We start from the raw sequence: 16,862 nt of genomic DNA, 5'->3' as shown, positions 1-16,862 counted from the left end.
TCAAAGCATTGAACACAGGCATAATATGGAAAACACTATAGCTAGAGTTTGGTCAGCATGGTACTCGTTTTGTGGGCCTTCCAAGCCCATATTTTTTTTATTCATTTTAAAATTAATATTTACTCCAACAATCAAAACTATTTGATTTGTATCATATATTCTAGAAGAAAATATTCAAAAGTGTGCAAATTGCATTTGTCAGCTTGATAAGTTGCTTCATTAATCTGTCTTTTAATGTCTAATTCTTTGAACTCAATATAAACAAAAACATAAAAAAAGTGTTAGAACTAAAAAAAGAGGCGGAAAAAGACAATAAATGTGATGAGCGGAGAGAAAATAGCTTCACAAAATAAAGCCAAAATTCAGCCGACAATATGTGCTGACTCATTTTGTCACCTTATCTCTTCCACGTGCAATTCTTATCTACTTGACCCAATGCCCCTCTCAATAATTCTCTTTTTTCACTTTCTTTATTTTTTACTGTCTTTTTTTACCACCAAAAATTTGCCCACCTAAATAAAATACATGTAGTACATAGTCGATTAATTATAAAGTGAATCGTTTACGTACAACTATATTTATGTAGCCATTTTGGTATATGGTACTCAACCATAGGGTAATTAAACTAGTCATCGTCATGGTAAATTTGTTTCTCCTCATATGATTGAGATGTCACATTCTAAGCTAATAATTCAAAATATCCCAAGTTTTAAATATGCATATTGATATAGCCACTATTACAATCATTTATAGTACATGACAATTTTACACGCATCCCCCACGCCCATATATAGAGAGGACTGGTCTAGCACCTATACATATATGTAGCTTCAAAATTTTAATTTGGATGGTTTCACAAGTTGAGTTGAGGGCCACTCAATTTTACACTATCATCTTACTCCAAGAATTTTATCGGCACATATAATGATATAGTCACTTGCACAATTATTGCTACAAAAATTATGCCTTGAATTTTGGTGGTATGTGTTTATCTATATATATATATATAGTACTCCAATAGTACCACCCTCGGGCCAATTCGTTCTAATTTTATTTTGTTTATTGCTTTTTGAGGGAATAATATTTTTGCCCACCTCAACATGACTTAGTGCCTAAACATCATTACCAACTCTTCTTAACTAATTAAGATTAAGAATAACTATCAGTTTGGAAACAAGCAAATGATGGTGGAATATTTGTGACTTCGTCACAAACCATGATTGACAGTTGAGTAAGATTTTGTTTTGACAACGTAATCTGTTTCTTGATTTGTTGGCCTTTGATCTGAACAAGAAGCCGTTGGCAGTATTTAATTTGTTCAAGTTTCAGTTTACATTACATAAATGGAAATGAATCTTGTCTTCCAATAGTTTCACAATTTTATGATAGAATAATATCAAATTCCCTATTTTATCCCTGTTCTCAATGCAAATTCTTTTATTGCAACAATTAAAAATAAAAAAGAGTAAATATGTTTCTGAAAATTCTACAGATTATAGACCCTTCTTCAACAGAGTTCAATTTGAGTTCTTGTTTTGACTACTTCCAGTTCTAGAAGCTTTAATTTGGGCTACCGAAGTTAGGCTGCTAGATAACCCAGTCATTAGAAAATTTAGTTAATTTCATATAAGTACTAATTTGGCATCCCAGCATCCACATCAAAACCCATAGTGGAATAAATATATAGGACAAATCTGTCACTCTTATGCAATTAAGATAATATCTATACCCATATTTACAATTAAAAAATACCTATTATATGTTCAACATATCCCAACTTTCTTGACCACCATTCTGTTGTTTTATCGACTGAAAATAGAGGAACACACCTGCCCTGCGTGCGCGCACAGAGAGAATGCGGATCAAACCCGATGCAAGTGTGCACACAGCGGTGTTTGTTTTGAAATGAGATAAACCTCACAATTTCTTGATTTTTTTTACACAATTTTCCCCACCTGTATTAATAATTGCCCAGGTTGTGGAGGCCCTCAATGCAACAAAAAAATAACAGCCCTCGTTTTGGAAAGCCCTTTTTGGACACAAAGTATGGCCCATTTTCATGTTATTGAACTAAGATATCTGTGCTCCCTATCTAGTTTAGGTACTACACCTAAATATGTCCTTTTCTCTCGACTAAAAAGTTAGTTTTCTCCACAGCCCCAGCTGCCTTGAAGACAACCTTAATGATCTGTAACACTCTCCAGGTTCATGTACTTGAACCAGTTGTCTTCGACTTTGACAACACATTATTACAAGGGATCCCACTTTTGACAACTACAGGAAAAAAATGCAATTCAGGATTAAAACATCAGCTCCTTCGGCTTCAAAAAGATCCCTTTCATTCAACTTGTTTCTAAGCTCAACTTCTTACAAATACTACAACACAAGTTATTCTCATAACTCGAACCGAAGATGTTAAATACAAGAAAAAGAAATCATCACTTTGAACACAAACAAATCGTTCAAAAGTTATGTAACGCTATACACAGAATCAACAATTTGAGCTTTTTCTTTTTTTGTGATGGTGAAATGACTTGATAAAATTGCAGTCACCTTCGAACAAATGTGATTTCACAGGACATTAGACTATACCTGGCTTGCCTGTGGTGTAAGTAGCTATACATCGTCATATACATGTAGCCGCTCTTCAATGTACACGCGGCAGATAGGGCATCTCTTGCACTTCTCGCAGCAGGAGCTGCATATATGGTCACAATTATTAACGATGATGTCAAGTGAGGAGGCAAGCATTGCTCATGCCAACCCTTCTATCCTATGTTTTTTAGGTTTTCAAGCATTTAGGCAAATACGAGAATGGATTGACAGGTAAATAGTGATACCTGCAAAGAACGTAATGCCTGCAAGGTAGCAGGACTACGTTTATTTGATCATCAAAGCAAACTCGACACAGGATTTTTTCCTGAGAAAGTAGACGAAAAATTAGTATCAATGGGTGTTAAGCCATATAAGAGAATTAGAAATGCATTGTAGTCAAATTATTCATATGCTTATATCTCTCTTAAAATACGGGACTCGTGCCTGAATTAAAGTAGCATTCCACAAAAAAGATGAGAGGAATTTTGTACTCCCTAGATGAGAACAAACAGAAGTTAGGCTCACATTTAAAAGTCTTTCAAACTCCTCCTGGCTGATATTTGTGATTTCTGTTTGTGAAACGAGTGCTGATTGAAGCCTCCATATCTGAGAAAGAAGTAGCAATATCACACTGCCATTAAGCCATAGTCATGGAGTATATAGGTTTAAAAATTTAAGATAGTAAAATAAAACAAATAATTTAAGGAATGATCCAAGATTCTACAAAAATTTCAAACAAAATCAATAGGTAATCACCTCCTTAGCAAGCTCAGACTTGGGCATTTTCTTGACAGTATCAGGTGAGAAGGTATCGTACCTGTTAGGAACAAAGAAATATTTTTATGGCCTATCGAATGCGATCAATATGCATAAAAAATTATTGTGAAATTCTGCTATAGAAGAACATGAAACTTTCACCGCAGAAAAATACCCTGAATCCCATGAAGAATACAACCGAGCTTGCTCTTCACGGCTTCCTTCATCAATCGACCACCATCCCAGTAATCTAAATTGAGAAAAATCCACAAGGTTAACAACAAATTATGGTTTTGGAAAATTTAGATCTTTTAATGATTTAAGAGTCATTACCTTGATCCACGATGCAGAAAGCCCATATAGTCATAAGCAGTAGCGGGTAATCTGAAGCTGCTTCCCGTTACAGCTTCATCATTAAGTAAGAGGGAGATTTTCTCAAAGAATCTATACACGGCGAAGAAAAATCCAGCTCCTTGCAGCAAAAGAAGAGGAGAAAACAAAAGCAGAATGGGGATATTTCTAACACCAGGAGGAGTTCCCTATAATTGAAAACTTGTAATAGTAAGATTTGACTCATAAAGAACTCGATACTTGTCTGGAAAGAAATTTCTTAGCCCGACATACCTCCAAGTACATGAAGAGTATGACTTGGAAACCAATCAAAGGAATTTTCATGATATGCCCACCAATGTCTTGAAAGCTGCACATCGTGGTTTCTTGATTTTCTTCGTCGGGGGGTACCAAGACACCGTTACTCCAGGTATAAGACCTGATACTTGACGAAGATGCTGATGCTGCTGCTGCTGTAAGATGTGAACGTCTATGAATTGCAGGATTATACCACTTGGTGCAAATAAGGAATGCAAAGCACTCTGCAACCCTGAGAACCAAAGACAGAAATATAACTATTTAACCATGCAACAGATAGGACAGTCAATAGCATAAATGAAGCTAGAATATATCATGTACCCGTAATTTATGAACAGATCCCACCAACCAAGAGCATCGACATCACCTGCATATCATCTCACATGGAGTAGAAGTTGAGTACAACTTACAAATTAATGATAATGTTTCACAACACAAAGTAAAACAAAAAATTACTCCTATCTTATGATTTTCTGCCAAACAAGGTGATGCCTTCAATGTTCCTAAAATGGATAGTGTATGACAGAACATAATCAATGAGATTTCTTAATCGTGAGCTGAATTTACCACATAGTTTCAGAAGCGTAAATGTTGTTGCGGCAATGAAGAAGACCATTGAGATGGAAACCCAAAAGTGCTGAAGACAAAAAAAAAACATTTTAAACAGTATATATATATAGATTTCAGTGTAACTGGTCATAGATATTAGTGGCAACAGTAACAACATCTAGCTTTAGCATATACAATCTATACCTTAATCCTCCTAATGATTAATTCGGAGCAACAGTAACAACATCACATGTAAATGTATTCCCTTAGAAATTCCATATATTTGATTAATCTATAAGAACATCTAGCTTCCATTGCATAATGTTTTGTATGCTAGTCAAAAGCACAGACATTGCAGATTCAAAAGCACATCTTAATAGATGCTTTACTCATAACTTACTGGGAGAGTCTCCCATATAGCTTCATCACTTATATTATCATCGTCTCCAGGCATAAGGGCCCTACACATCCTGAGCAGCAAAACAACAAATGAAGGAATTAATATATAGACAATCTTTCAGATAGAAGGCAATGACCAAATCAAGACTTAAGAATATCACTGTGTATACTAGGATGGAAAAAGTATTACCTAATGTTATCAACCAAAATTGCAACCTCTAGAGCTAGCAGAGGCAGAAACACAATCTTCAAATTTACAGCTGTCATTTATCACATTACAGATAGAAACAGGATAAGTTCATTATGGAGATAGCCTATGCATGAAGAAGAACTCTTGAATGTTTTTGCAAATATTGTAAACATCGGAGCAATGAGGAAGCTTACCATATCTTTCCTCAAGATGTACACAGAGGAGAAGTTCGAAAGCAATAAGCAACGGAGCCGCCGCAACGGCATGAAAAGGCGCCCACTGTCCATAAAAGTTTTCAAGTAATAAGTAGGGATCATGAAGTTGGAGGAGAACGAGTAAAAAAATGAAGTTGGAAGAGAATATCAAAGGAGACATTAGATCAGTAGAGTATATTCGTCATACATTGCGACCGTGAGGCATAGATGGGGCAGGTAGGGAGAATCTGCCTCTTGCCACAACTGCATGAAATAACCAGATAGGAGAGAAAACCAACCTACAAAAAATTGTAAAAATACAGAATTAACTAAAAATCGTATAAACATGGAGTTTAAACATGAAATGCAAACAATTTATTCCAAAATGTACAATAGTATACTATTCATGAAAAATGTTGCCTTGTTCAAGTGGAGCTATATTGAAACAAAAGAAAAAAAGCTCTCAATCGACAAAAACAATTTCTAATCAATAAATTTTTTTTTCCAATCCAAACCACCTCAACATTTGGAGATGGAACATGGGATATATATTCCATCACTTTTCATACAAATATTTTTTGGGGAACTTTCTCTAGCTAAAGAAAACCCTTCTCTCTACCTCTGAACTAATACAGAAACGTCTGGTAAATGATAATTTAAGTGATAATTGGGAGCATTTACACTTTCATCTGCACATAAACCTCTTGCAAAAACATTGTGGAAAACTTATTACAGATATGCAACTCAAAATACCATCACTTGATGCTGCATTCGCCAAACTACCTCAAAAGTTTCAACCTTCAATTCTAATTAAGATAATGGAGCATTCGAAATTCCGCATTTAGATGCAACTTTTGCACCAATTTCACCAAATCATAACCCTAAATCAAAATAGCATATAAATAGGCAGTAAACCTGAATTGAGGGAAAATTATTGGCTGCCAAACAACAGTCAACCCAAACCCTAATTCAAAAGCCCTCAAATTAAACCTATATAACTCCCCACAGCTCAATTTCCAATTTTAATCAAGCAAACAGGGCATGATCAACACCAAAAAAACAGAGAGATAAAGAATAAGAAGAAGAAGAAGAAACATACCACCAAGAGTAGTTAACAGCATGATCGAGCTTGAGAGAGAGAATAACAGAGAAGGAGAAAAGCAAGCCATGCGCCACCACCACTTGAAAAGACTTGAAAACTCTCCTCCAGCTCATCGTTTCACCAAATATGCACACAATTACACTTGGTCAATGTTTGTATGCAATCTAACCATTGTTAAGAAACGACCGATTTAGAGAAGAATATGTTGAAAGCTGAATTGGGGGGAATAGGAAACCAATCTTTCAGACAACAACGTAAATCGCTGAGGAGGTCTTTGGATTTTCAGACGAATGTCGCTTTTGCTTTTCCATTATTTTTATTTGAGGGAAATGTCGCTTTTGCGTAACTGGGTATGGGTGGATTAAAGCTGCAGAAAACCCCAATTTGCCCACTGTCTTTTCGAGGAAAGGAGCGTCATATGGGGATATTATTGTCATTTCAGGGAGGCGTTGGTGGGGGAGGGATCGTGGAATACATATGACCGCCGAAAAATCTATATCTTGAATTTTAAGCCTTTCATGATTTTGTAGTTTGTACACAGACTTTCTTTCAAATAATTTATAAAAATCAATAAGTTTTCCCGTAACTCCTCTAGAATTAAATTTTGCTAAAATCAATGGTACAAAATTAGAGCATCTTCAATGGTGGCTAGCGAATCGGCTAGCCGCTCCGCGAGCACTGGCCTGTCCGCTAACTGACCATTAGGACCGGCGAGCGCGAAATCAGCGAGCGAATCGGCTAGCGATCGGCCAGCCCTCCTTTTTTTAAAAAAAATTTCGAAACTCTATATATACGCGATTTTATCGTCATTTTCATTCGCACCATTTAACAGTTTCTCTCTCTCTCTTAATTTTTGTACAAAAGCAATATCGCGAAATGGAGAACAACAACGACTCTACTCCAGTGACGAGTGGGTTGCAAACTAGCACGGTACCCGTGGGAGGTGGATGGGGTCTGATGGGCGGGTACTACAATATGTACCCTTTGCCGCGGATGATGTCGGGGTGGCGGGGGGGGTGCAGGGCATGCTTATATTTTTTAATGAAATTTTTTTTAATGTACTTTTTTTTAATTTAAATAAAATTATTGCATTTTCTCGTATTTGTGTCGTAAAATTAATTCTGTATTTTGCGTGAGATTGTAATTTATTTGTTTTTTATAATTTTGTTAGCCTATGGCTAGACTATTGCTTGTCCAGTTTCTTGTCCTGATGATGTGGCAGCCAGTTTCTAGTCCTAAATAATGTGACAAAAGGAATTTTTTGGCTAGACTATTGCCGGCCTATTGTCATTGGAGATGCTCTTAAAACTTGTTAAATGGTATTTTTTGAATATTATAAGACCTACAAACAAAAATCCACCTAATCAATACTTCTTCAACCTCCATAGTCGCCGCCACCATTTTATTTACAGAGAAATATCCTAGTAAAATATAACCATTTGAAATATAGATATACAATAGCCCACGATAAGGTTTATACTACTATCAAAGTGATAAATAATAGATTATGTGTCAGAAGAGAATTACGACACGAAACCAGTGAGAGCTGGTAAGAGAATTAGTACTTTTTGTTACTAACTTTTACTCCGCCAGTCCCGGATAATTCGTCCCAATATTCTATTTCGGTATGTCCCACATAATTTGTTCCATTTCACTTTTACCATTTTTGGTAGTGAACCTCATATTCTACTAACTCATTATACTCACATTTTATTATAAAACTAATATATAAAGGTAGGACCCACATTCCACTAACTTTTCAACCCACTTTTCATTACAATTCACTTTTTCAACCCACTTCTCATTACAATTCTTAAAACCCGTGTCCGGTCAAAGTGACCCGAATTATCCGGGACGGAGGGAGTAATATTTGTAAAGAACTTTAGTTTATTTATGCATTAATACAAAATTATAATAAACCTATAGGCATGAAGGCCTATTAGCTCAGTTAGTTAGATTGTCGTGCTAATAACGCGAAGGTCGCGGGTTCGAAACCTGCATGGGCCAATTAATTTTTACTTCGTATATTTAAGTTGTGGACCTCCACTTTTTCAATTTTAACTTTATTTTCCTGCACTCATTTGCAGTTGAGGGCCTCCACTTTTTGATTCGCGCAGTGTACAATTTAAAACTAAACGATTTTTTTTTATTATTCATTTAATTAAAACCATACTATATCTTATTGCATCTCAAACAAAGATCCAAAAATAAGGAAGTAAAAAATCTAGGCATGGGTACTACAGTATTTTCAAAATAAATAGTTAGAGGCGCAGGGCCAGGGTGTTCATTTTAATTTGTTCCAGTGAATGTATATTACAATTATGATTATGCCATTGTGTGCTTATGATTTTTTTTTCCCCAGAAATATGTATATAGAGTTAATATTTGTTGTTGTTGTGCACTTGTACATCATTCATATGTATGTATATACTTACATTTTATTTGTACAAGATTCAAACATTACTTAAGTTTTGTACATTGTACAAGTATTATGACCTTCTAAGGGATTATGATTTACTCATTAGTCATTTCTATATACTATAGTATTATAAGTTTAGTGCATAATTAAGTTGACAATGGATTTTTTTTTTCCTCTCTCATTATTTCAAGTACGTATCGAAGTTCAATACGCATTCCGGCTCACATGTATATATGGGGGGCACTTTCAGTTATTGTCTTAATTCAATGTTACACTAGTAATCATGTCTCTTTTATTTATGAGTAATCAATCTCCCATCTTTGAAGACCTTTTAAAGGAATAAATGCCTATATTTCAATACAAGTACTTCTATACATTAAAATCTTACAAAATACTAATAAAGGAAAACTCTATTTAATTAGGAATAAACTCGATCCGTTTAAGAATAAAAGATATAGTTCATCACTTAAATTGGCTGACGCAAATGTTTTTTTGACCGCATATATGCTGTTCTGTATTTGGTTTTTATAACCTTTATATATATATATATATATATATATATATTGTGAACAATCCAAAGATATTCCTCTATATGATATTTTGTTGAATACTTATATTTCTTATTTAATTTGCATTATCATTTTTGAAAACTAATGTACTCCACTACTCATTTACACATCAAACCAGATTTTAAAACACATGTAGTAGAGTAGTATCCTTTTATCAAATTATCACAAGCTGAATTTAGCTTAAATAATTAATTAGGTGCTCTATTATAAAGAATATTGTTGTTATTATTAACCAATGAAATGCCTATTTGCAAATATTTAAATATAATATATCCCGCATCACATAGAAAATAAAAATTAATGAAGATATATAAAACACAAATTAAAAAGATAAAAGCATGGTTTTTCAGAAGCAGTGCAATGAAAAAATGTTGCACTTAGATTACAAGCCTAACCAATTAAGGCCCAAGTCAACATACCTATATACTTAAGTCTTAACCACAACTTAATCCAAACCTTCAACAGTCAACACCCAAAAAGAGAAATATACCAATGATTTGGCCTATATACATTCCCACCATGCGGCGGCGGAGGAAAACGGCATACGGTGGCGCTGCACGTGTCAGTTAAAAAACCTCCAATAAAGACAGATTAAATTAGGTCATAAAATGATGAATTGAATTTGAAAGAGAAGCCTGTTGATCAAGGATATTGCTATTGGTTCTCTGCCTCTTCACACTCCCCGAACCGGATTGATCACTAGTTTTGTCCATCACTGCTCTAAGCGCTTCTTCAATGGAGCTCATGGAGTGCTCACATTCATCATCTCCGGTTACGAAGAGCACATTCTTCACTCTTCCACCGAGCGTGGTGATCTCCGCTTTGAGTGTTCGCAGGCGGAGGGATTTCAGCGCCTTGATGAGATCCGGCAACAGATCCGACCGATCCTCGCAGCATATGGACGCCTTGATCACCGCTCTACCCTCCTCGTCCGCTTCGTTATCCACGTTTACCTCGTCTATCTCGGTAGGGACCGGACTCGTCTCTGCGATGAGGGATGTCTGCCGCTTCAGCTCCTTCACGTGGTGGATCACTTCAGCCAGCAATGAAGCTTTGTCTGTCTGCGAACAGAAAGTTACATACAATGCTTTGTTCATTGAATTTAAAGGAGTGGTGTGAGACTTGTGCACAATGTACAAAAGGGATGCATTTTCCTAAAATAATCATGAAAAGGGAGTTTTTAAGGGTGGAATTTGAAACCAAGTGTGCTTAATAATGTGTGAAAATAGACTGACAAGAATGCTTCTTTGTCTGGCTTTTTTAGAGTCTTTTATTCTTTTTGGGATTATCTCTCATACTTGAATTTTTTTGACTGCGAATCCGGCAAGGATTTCCATGGAAGCTTTGTGGTTTCTCTTTAACATATCAAACTTACCGATATTTACGCTTGTTCAGAAATATTGAAAAATCAAACAAATTTTAGAGGCTTTTTAATGTACTACGAAAACTGAGGCGCCTTTGAGACTCACTCTCTCCTACCTAAAATACCACTCATGCTAAAATTAATCTTGATAACTTTAGGTAATATAATTGAAATATTTTAAATATGAAATAAGTTAAATAAAAATGAAATGTTAGAGATGCTTACTTTGGTGGTGCTAGGGAGCAAGCTTCGGAGCTTAGCAAGATGGTTGTTGATTCTCTCTCTTCTTCTTCTCTCAGCCTCGCTGTGGCTTTTCGACGCCGCGAGAGCTTTGGCATCCATGATTTCTTGTGCCGTCATCTTCTGCAGCTCGGCGTGGAGGCCGAAAGGGATGCCGCCACCACCGCCGGGATGCACAACCTGGCTGAACGACTCAGTGAGGAACCTCAGGTGGTGGTCACCGTCGTATCCGTACTGCAGTCCCCGGGCCTGCGGGAGGAGGAAGGGGTCGTGGGCCGGGTTGAGGGTCCACGGTAGGATCTGTGAGACGTCGGCAGCTCCATTTAGGTATGCATCTGTGCTAGTGTTGTGCTGGTGCTGCATATTTGGAGGGCTAGTGTTGAGATTTTGATCCTGAATTTGGAAACCCTCAATGTTGTCAGTTATGATATGGATGTTTTCTTCATTCTCTTTGTTGTTGTCACACATAATATTGAGTATGTATCTATGTGTGATTGGTGTTGAAATTTGAAGAAAATTAAAACCCCACTTGAAGATATCTGTGTTTTGAGTTGTGGTGGAGAAAGAGGTATGAAATCAAGTGGACTTTAGTGTTGTTTGATAATCATACCATCTTTCTTTCACATAAAGATGAAAAGAGAGAATATATATATGATCAAGAACATGGATTTTACTTGTTGATGTAGAAAAGGAAACAAGATAGGAAAAAGGAGGGATGGAAGAAAAACAGACCTCTCTTTGATGGAGTTTTGGACTTTTCTTTGAAAATCTTCTCCTCTATGGCATCAGCCTTTATACATATAGGGGTGTGGTTTCTGAGGAAAGTTGATGAGTGAAGAGACACCCTTTTTATAATACACTCAAAAAAAAATAAAACCTTTCAATTTTTGGTCTCTCTCTGTGTGTATCCCCACCACCTCCCCACTCTCCCAAGCTATATAGAGGGAGGGGATGAAAGTGGTGATAATCTTGTTTCCTTTCTTCTTACGGCACTCTCTTTTCTCTCTCTTACCACATATCCACTTCTGTAGCTATCACACCAGAGAACATTATTTAGGTGCATAGGGATGTAACTTAATTACACTCTCCTGCGGCACAAACAAACTAGATTTTCAAAGAGAGAGACTTACCAAAGACAAATGAAGCCTAATTAGTAATTAGTGTGTGTGATTGATGATGGTAATTAAGACGGAAAAAAGGAATTATAGTAGTATTAATTAAACAAGTATCCCACGTTCTTCAATATAATGGCTATTTCCACGCCAAGCCTTTGTGCTTCCCTAGGCCCCATGCAATCATTGTGTCTTGGAACACACTCACCCACCCACCCTCCTCGTCTCCAGGTTCTCTCTTTACTCTTGCATACAGTTTGTGTCTCTATAGGTTTAGCCTACCTCGGTTTCAGTTGCATGTATTCATGACATTTACTATTTGATGCTTACTGTCCCTTTTCGGATTAAAAATTTCTTGCAGAACAAACTGCATTTAGAAATGCATTAAATAAAGAAATTATATGCATAATGCATCTATCTCATTTTTGTCGATACATAAACAGAGGTGTAGCGGAAGAAAGGGTACTGATCATATTTGAGTAAGCTTTATTGGGAAGTTTGAATAATGATGAATATAGTAAAATGGCATTTGTAAGAAAACAGTACAGTTAAATGCAGCTTCTTCTTGTCTGGTTATGCCCTCTTATGATTTGGATTTTGAACACTAGCTAGGTTGCTTCTCAACTTTAATGAATTAATGTAGCTGTCCCTTTTCTCATTTTTATGTGTATGCAAGTTTATACTAAATGGAGTATTAATATTGGTCATTAATTTAACTGAGATTTGAAAGTTTGTTACTAAGGAATGAGATAATGTGAAAGCGACCTAAGTTTTTCAAATTTAGGGTTTCTCAAATATAGTTTTTTGTTGTTACTTGAGTTTTATTTAAAGAAATAGTACTACATTAATTGCTAAATTTAATTTTATTATTTCCATCAAAGTGGCAAAATTCAAACTAGAGGGATCTGCATTCTAGGAAAAGAAAAAGGAACAATAGACAAGATCATTAAAAACAAAGATGCTACTACTAAAACAAGAAAAAGTGTTTCACCATTGTTAGGAGTCATGACCAACAAAGTCTGAGTAATTACACAGCTAATAAGAAGGCTTTGTAGCTGACAAAAACAAAAGTCGAACAAAAATATCATTAACCCTACTAAACTTTTCATTCTCTCTCTTTCCTTTTTTAAGCACCATTATTTAATTCACTGTTCCTACCTCTCTCATCCTTATTTGGGAGAGTGAACGTGAGAGAGATTTTCGGCTTTGCATCCAGACCACACCAAATTTATCTAGCCATATGCTTTTTTTCTATACCAAAATTAATTTGTCGTTTCCAAATTATTTGGTGAATTAATTTGTTAATTTTACATTTCACTTAATCTAGACTAATCATTTCGAATGTCAGAAGTCCGACAAAGTAGACAATGGTTATAGAAGACAAACCCTAGCTAGTTCTGGAAAATGGTCACACGCATGGCTGCTTTGGTCCCATTTTCCATAACCTTTTAACCCATACTTTATCATCAATTTTTCTAGAGGAGGGTTTTTCATATTATAAATTACAATGATAGTGTTAATAATGTTTATTTATCATCATATATAAGTTGTCATTTTAATGATATTTTCAAAGATTTGATGATAGCTCCAACCCCCACTGGCCACTATTACAATAGGCCACGATAAAGTAAGCTTGTTTGTGGGGTTTATGATGACATCAGTCTCACGCTTGCATGACGTATGTCCCCTCTCCACTAAGCACATTTAGTAGTGCTAATTATAAATTATTAATCCTAACCTCATGGCTTTAATCATAATTAAATGTGCATTCTTCGCCTTTTTAGTAACTAAAACACATTTCTTTAGTATTGCATGTTTAGTGTGTTTGGTTGGTTCAAAAAGTTGGAATTTGGGTACGGCCTCCTTATTATTCTATTCTCCTACTATTAATTGTTTAATTTTTTTGATTATAAGAGTGCAACGGTGCTTGCCACATGCTAATTTGAGAATCGATATGTATCATTTATGAAGCAAGACATGAGAGTGAAACATGACATGCTATTTTTTTCAAGTGCTCAAAGGGTTTTGGGTGTTGAGTCAATCATTACTAATTTATGTGCTAATGATGCACAATTAATTGAGATAAAATGCAAACGATCGAATAAAATCCATGGTTTGAATGATTAGTACAAGAAGTGGTCCATATTCAAGAAAATTCCCCACAAAGTGGGTAAATAAATAAAAAGCTGAAATCTGAGTAAGCTAGTGGAATCTGATTAATTTTACAATGGTTCCTTCCAAGATAAAGCACCAGATTAATTTAGCATCAAATGTGTGAGTGTGTGTATTTATAGTCCTTTAGAGTTTTTCACAAGCCATAAAGTTTTTTATACTAAAATCATTCTTTTGCAGAAAAAGATAATCTTCTTTCTATTACCGTTGAACGCTTTCTAAGTTAGAATTGATAATAAAAATATATGTAGCTTTCTGCTTTTTTCTGCAAGAAAAAACAAAATCTTGCAAAGTGCCTTTCGGCTTTAGGTTTTCAATCCAAAAACTGCAATTGAGTACACATTTTCAAAAATACAGAGTAATTAAAGGGGCAGTAATTAGTTGATAAATATGGATTTTGCATATTTTTGTAAGGCCTAGATTTGGCTCGTTTAAAATTTGATCATGTATATTATGTTCATTATTTCATATATTTATACATTTTAGTATTTTGACGTTTTTATTGAAAAATAACGGAAAAATACTTTAAAAGGTGCAAAAAGGCCAAGGTGCAGTATCGTCAGTTCAAGCCGATTTTTTCGGCAATTTTGAAGTCCAATAAGTACTTAATGCATACCATTCTCTTCGTCATCTAAATAGCTTTGCGTGGATATCTAGCACGTCTCAATCGGAGTTTTGTGGAGAAAGTTATCCCTATACTATAAATATTGCGCAGTGCAGTCAAAGCTAGCTGAAATTTAGGCGGAAATATAAGAAAAGAAAGAAATTAATGCGTCGTGAACTCAAATCTCTCCTGATACTTGGAGAATTCAAAAACACCATATTTCCTATAACCTGGATGACAATGTTTTACCATGTGTATACCTACCTCATACCTCAAACCTGGATTACAATTTTTTACAATTTTTTCCATACTTCTAACAACTATCTAATTAAATATAGCCATTCAATGTATTTAAATAATCCCAAAATTTAAATGAAAATCTTGAAGCTCATACGTTTGGGGTGTCAATTTTTATTTTTTTTTTATTTTTATTTTTGTTTAAAAAAAAGAGAATTTGATGAAAGGGATGGTTCGTGTTAGTGGACCGTGAAAAATCTAAGTGGTCTAAGTGTCATGTATTATAAAAACTAACCTTGTCTATTTGTCGGAAAGTAATGTGATCAATTGTGGCCAGCAAATTAATTAGTATCCAAAATCATTTTTTTCTTTTTGGGTGGAACAAGACATATTATGACGCTTGATTCACGAATCCAATTATTTTCCATATTGAACCAGGAGTGACGTTAAATGACCACATTAAGGCCAGCCACAGGATTAATTTAGTCAATTTAAAAATATGCGAAAATTAAAATTATTTAAATGTCCTTCCCTCAATTTTAGTCTTTGTTTCCCCCAAATCATCATTAATAGATAATTCAGCCTCTTTTAAATTTTAAATTTGAATTAAAGATTTCATTAAATACTACTCGACTTAATAACAAATTTAACTCCTATCCTCATTAATTACTACTCCATTTAATAGCAGATTCATTAGTACTCAATAGTGATTGAAAATTAAAGAGAATAAACTCACAAACCTTTTCTATCCTCATTATTTTTTGTACATGTTAGTAAAGGTACGACGGCTGTCATTTTAGTACTAAGATTTTTCTTTCTTAGTACTATGAAATTAAATTAGAAGTTAACAAAATCTATTTATAAAATTAAAATATATAACTGTGAATCTTAGTTGTAACTCTTAAAATAAAATTTTATAATTGTATTAGTGAACTCATTAAAGAAAATCAATCCTATTGGAAATTATAATTGAAGAAATTAATCTACTACTTTTTGTATTTTATTTATTAAATGTAATTGAACTATTAAGGTGATTGTTAGATTAAAATGAACAATCGATTAATGTATAACTTCATCCCAATTTAAACAAATTCACTATATTATGGTATAGTATTGATATGAATCTAAACACTATATTAAATTGTTCTATTTTTATCTAAATTTTAATTGAATCGAGTAGTATCAATTAAAAAATCTCAAGTATATCAATTTAATCTATTTGCCTTTTATATTCTAGTTTTAGATGTAAATGGACAATTAAGGTGAATTTTAGATTCAGCACAATTCAAGTGAATCTTATCACTATTGAATTGTTCAATTTATTATGTTCAATCGAATTATTTAGTTAAATCTTACAATCGATAGAATCTAAACACTATTGAATTATTTAACTGATTATATATTCAAATAACTCTAAGTTCAATTGAACTTTTTAGTGACATCTTACAACCGAATGAATCTAACTGAACTCAACTAATTCTATGTTCAATTAACTCCTAGTCCAGTTGAATTGTTTAGTTGCATTTTATAATCGAGTGAATCTAAGCACTATTGAAAATTTCAATTAAATATTTGTTCAGTTTACACTTTACACTAAGTTCAATTGAATTATTTAGTTACGTCGTATATTTTGAAGAATCTAATCACTTTTGAATTGTTCAATTGATTATGTGTTCAATTACTTACAAGTTTAATTGAATTATTTAGTTATGT

General features: G+C 34.4%; 2 protein-coding genes and 1 non-coding gene across 6 annotated transcripts; 1 reads left to right on the top strand and 2 right to left on the bottom strand.

The window, feature by feature from the left end:
* Positions 1–1,725: 1,725 nt before the first annotated feature.
* LOC125208548 lies at positions 1,726–6,742 on the bottom strand. Of its 3 annotated transcripts, none has more exons than XM_048108184.1 (15): positions 6,431–6,742; positions 5,540–5,630; positions 5,332–5,416; positions 5,138–5,207; positions 4,949–5,018; positions 4,567–4,636; positions 4,321–4,366; positions 3,976–4,231; positions 3,685–3,890; positions 3,527–3,601; positions 3,352–3,412; positions 3,121–3,201; positions 2,841–2,920; positions 2,593–2,698; positions 1,726–1,834 (listed from the first exon to the last, which is right to left on the bottom strand). In XM_048108184.1, exons 1-14 carry the CDS (start codon positions 6,544–6,546, stop codon positions 2,617–2,619), a joined length of 1,389 nt encoding a protein of 462 aa, XP_047964141.1. In that variant the 5' UTR covers positions 6,547–6,742; the 3' UTR covers positions 1,726–1,834; positions 2,593–2,616. The 3 variants fall into 3 exon arrangements, with proteins under 3 accessions (XP_047964141.1, XP_047964140.1, XP_047964139.1); XM_048108183.1 differs by lacking the exon at positions 1,726–1,834 and adding an exon at positions 1,841–2,274; XM_048108182.1 differs by lacking the exon at positions 1,726–1,834 and having other exon boundaries at positions 2,317–2,698; positions 6,431–6,741.
* Positions 6,743–8,366: 1,624 nt separating this feature from the next.
* Positions 8,367–8,440, top strand: TRNAI-AAU. Its single transcript has one exon. It is a non-coding gene; the product is annotated as a tRNA-Ile (tRNA).
* Positions 8,441–9,743: 1,303 nt separating this feature from the next.
* Positions 9,744–11,933, bottom strand: LOC125204060 (transcription factor bHLH30-like). 2 transcript variants are annotated; one of them, XM_048102603.1, is made up of 3 exons: positions 11,757–11,933; positions 11,010–11,417; positions 9,744–10,482 (listed from the first exon to the last, which is right to left on the bottom strand). In XM_048102603.1, the coding sequence occupies exons 2-3, from the start codon at positions 11,385–11,387 to the stop codon at positions 10,018–10,020; spliced, it is 843 nt and encodes a 280-aa protein (XP_047958560.1). In that variant the 5' UTR covers positions 11,388–11,417; positions 11,757–11,933; the 3' UTR covers positions 9,744–10,017. The 2 variants fall into 2 exon arrangements, with proteins under 2 accessions (XP_047958560.1, XP_047958559.1); XM_048102602.1 differs by lacking the exon at positions 11,757–11,933 and having other exon boundaries at positions 11,010–11,750.
* Positions 11,934–16,862: the final 4,929 nt, after the last annotated feature.

The sequence above is a fragment of the Salvia hispanica genome, chromosome 2, assembly GCF_023119035.1.
Source record: "Salvia hispanica cultivar TCC Black 2014 chromosome 2, UniMelb_Shisp_WGS_1.0, whole genome shotgun sequence".
NCBI classification, from domain to species: domain Eukaryota; kingdom Viridiplantae; phylum Streptophyta; class Magnoliopsida; order Lamiales; family Lamiaceae; genus Salvia; species Salvia hispanica.
This window is presented reverse-complemented; position numbering and strand designations above follow the sequence as displayed.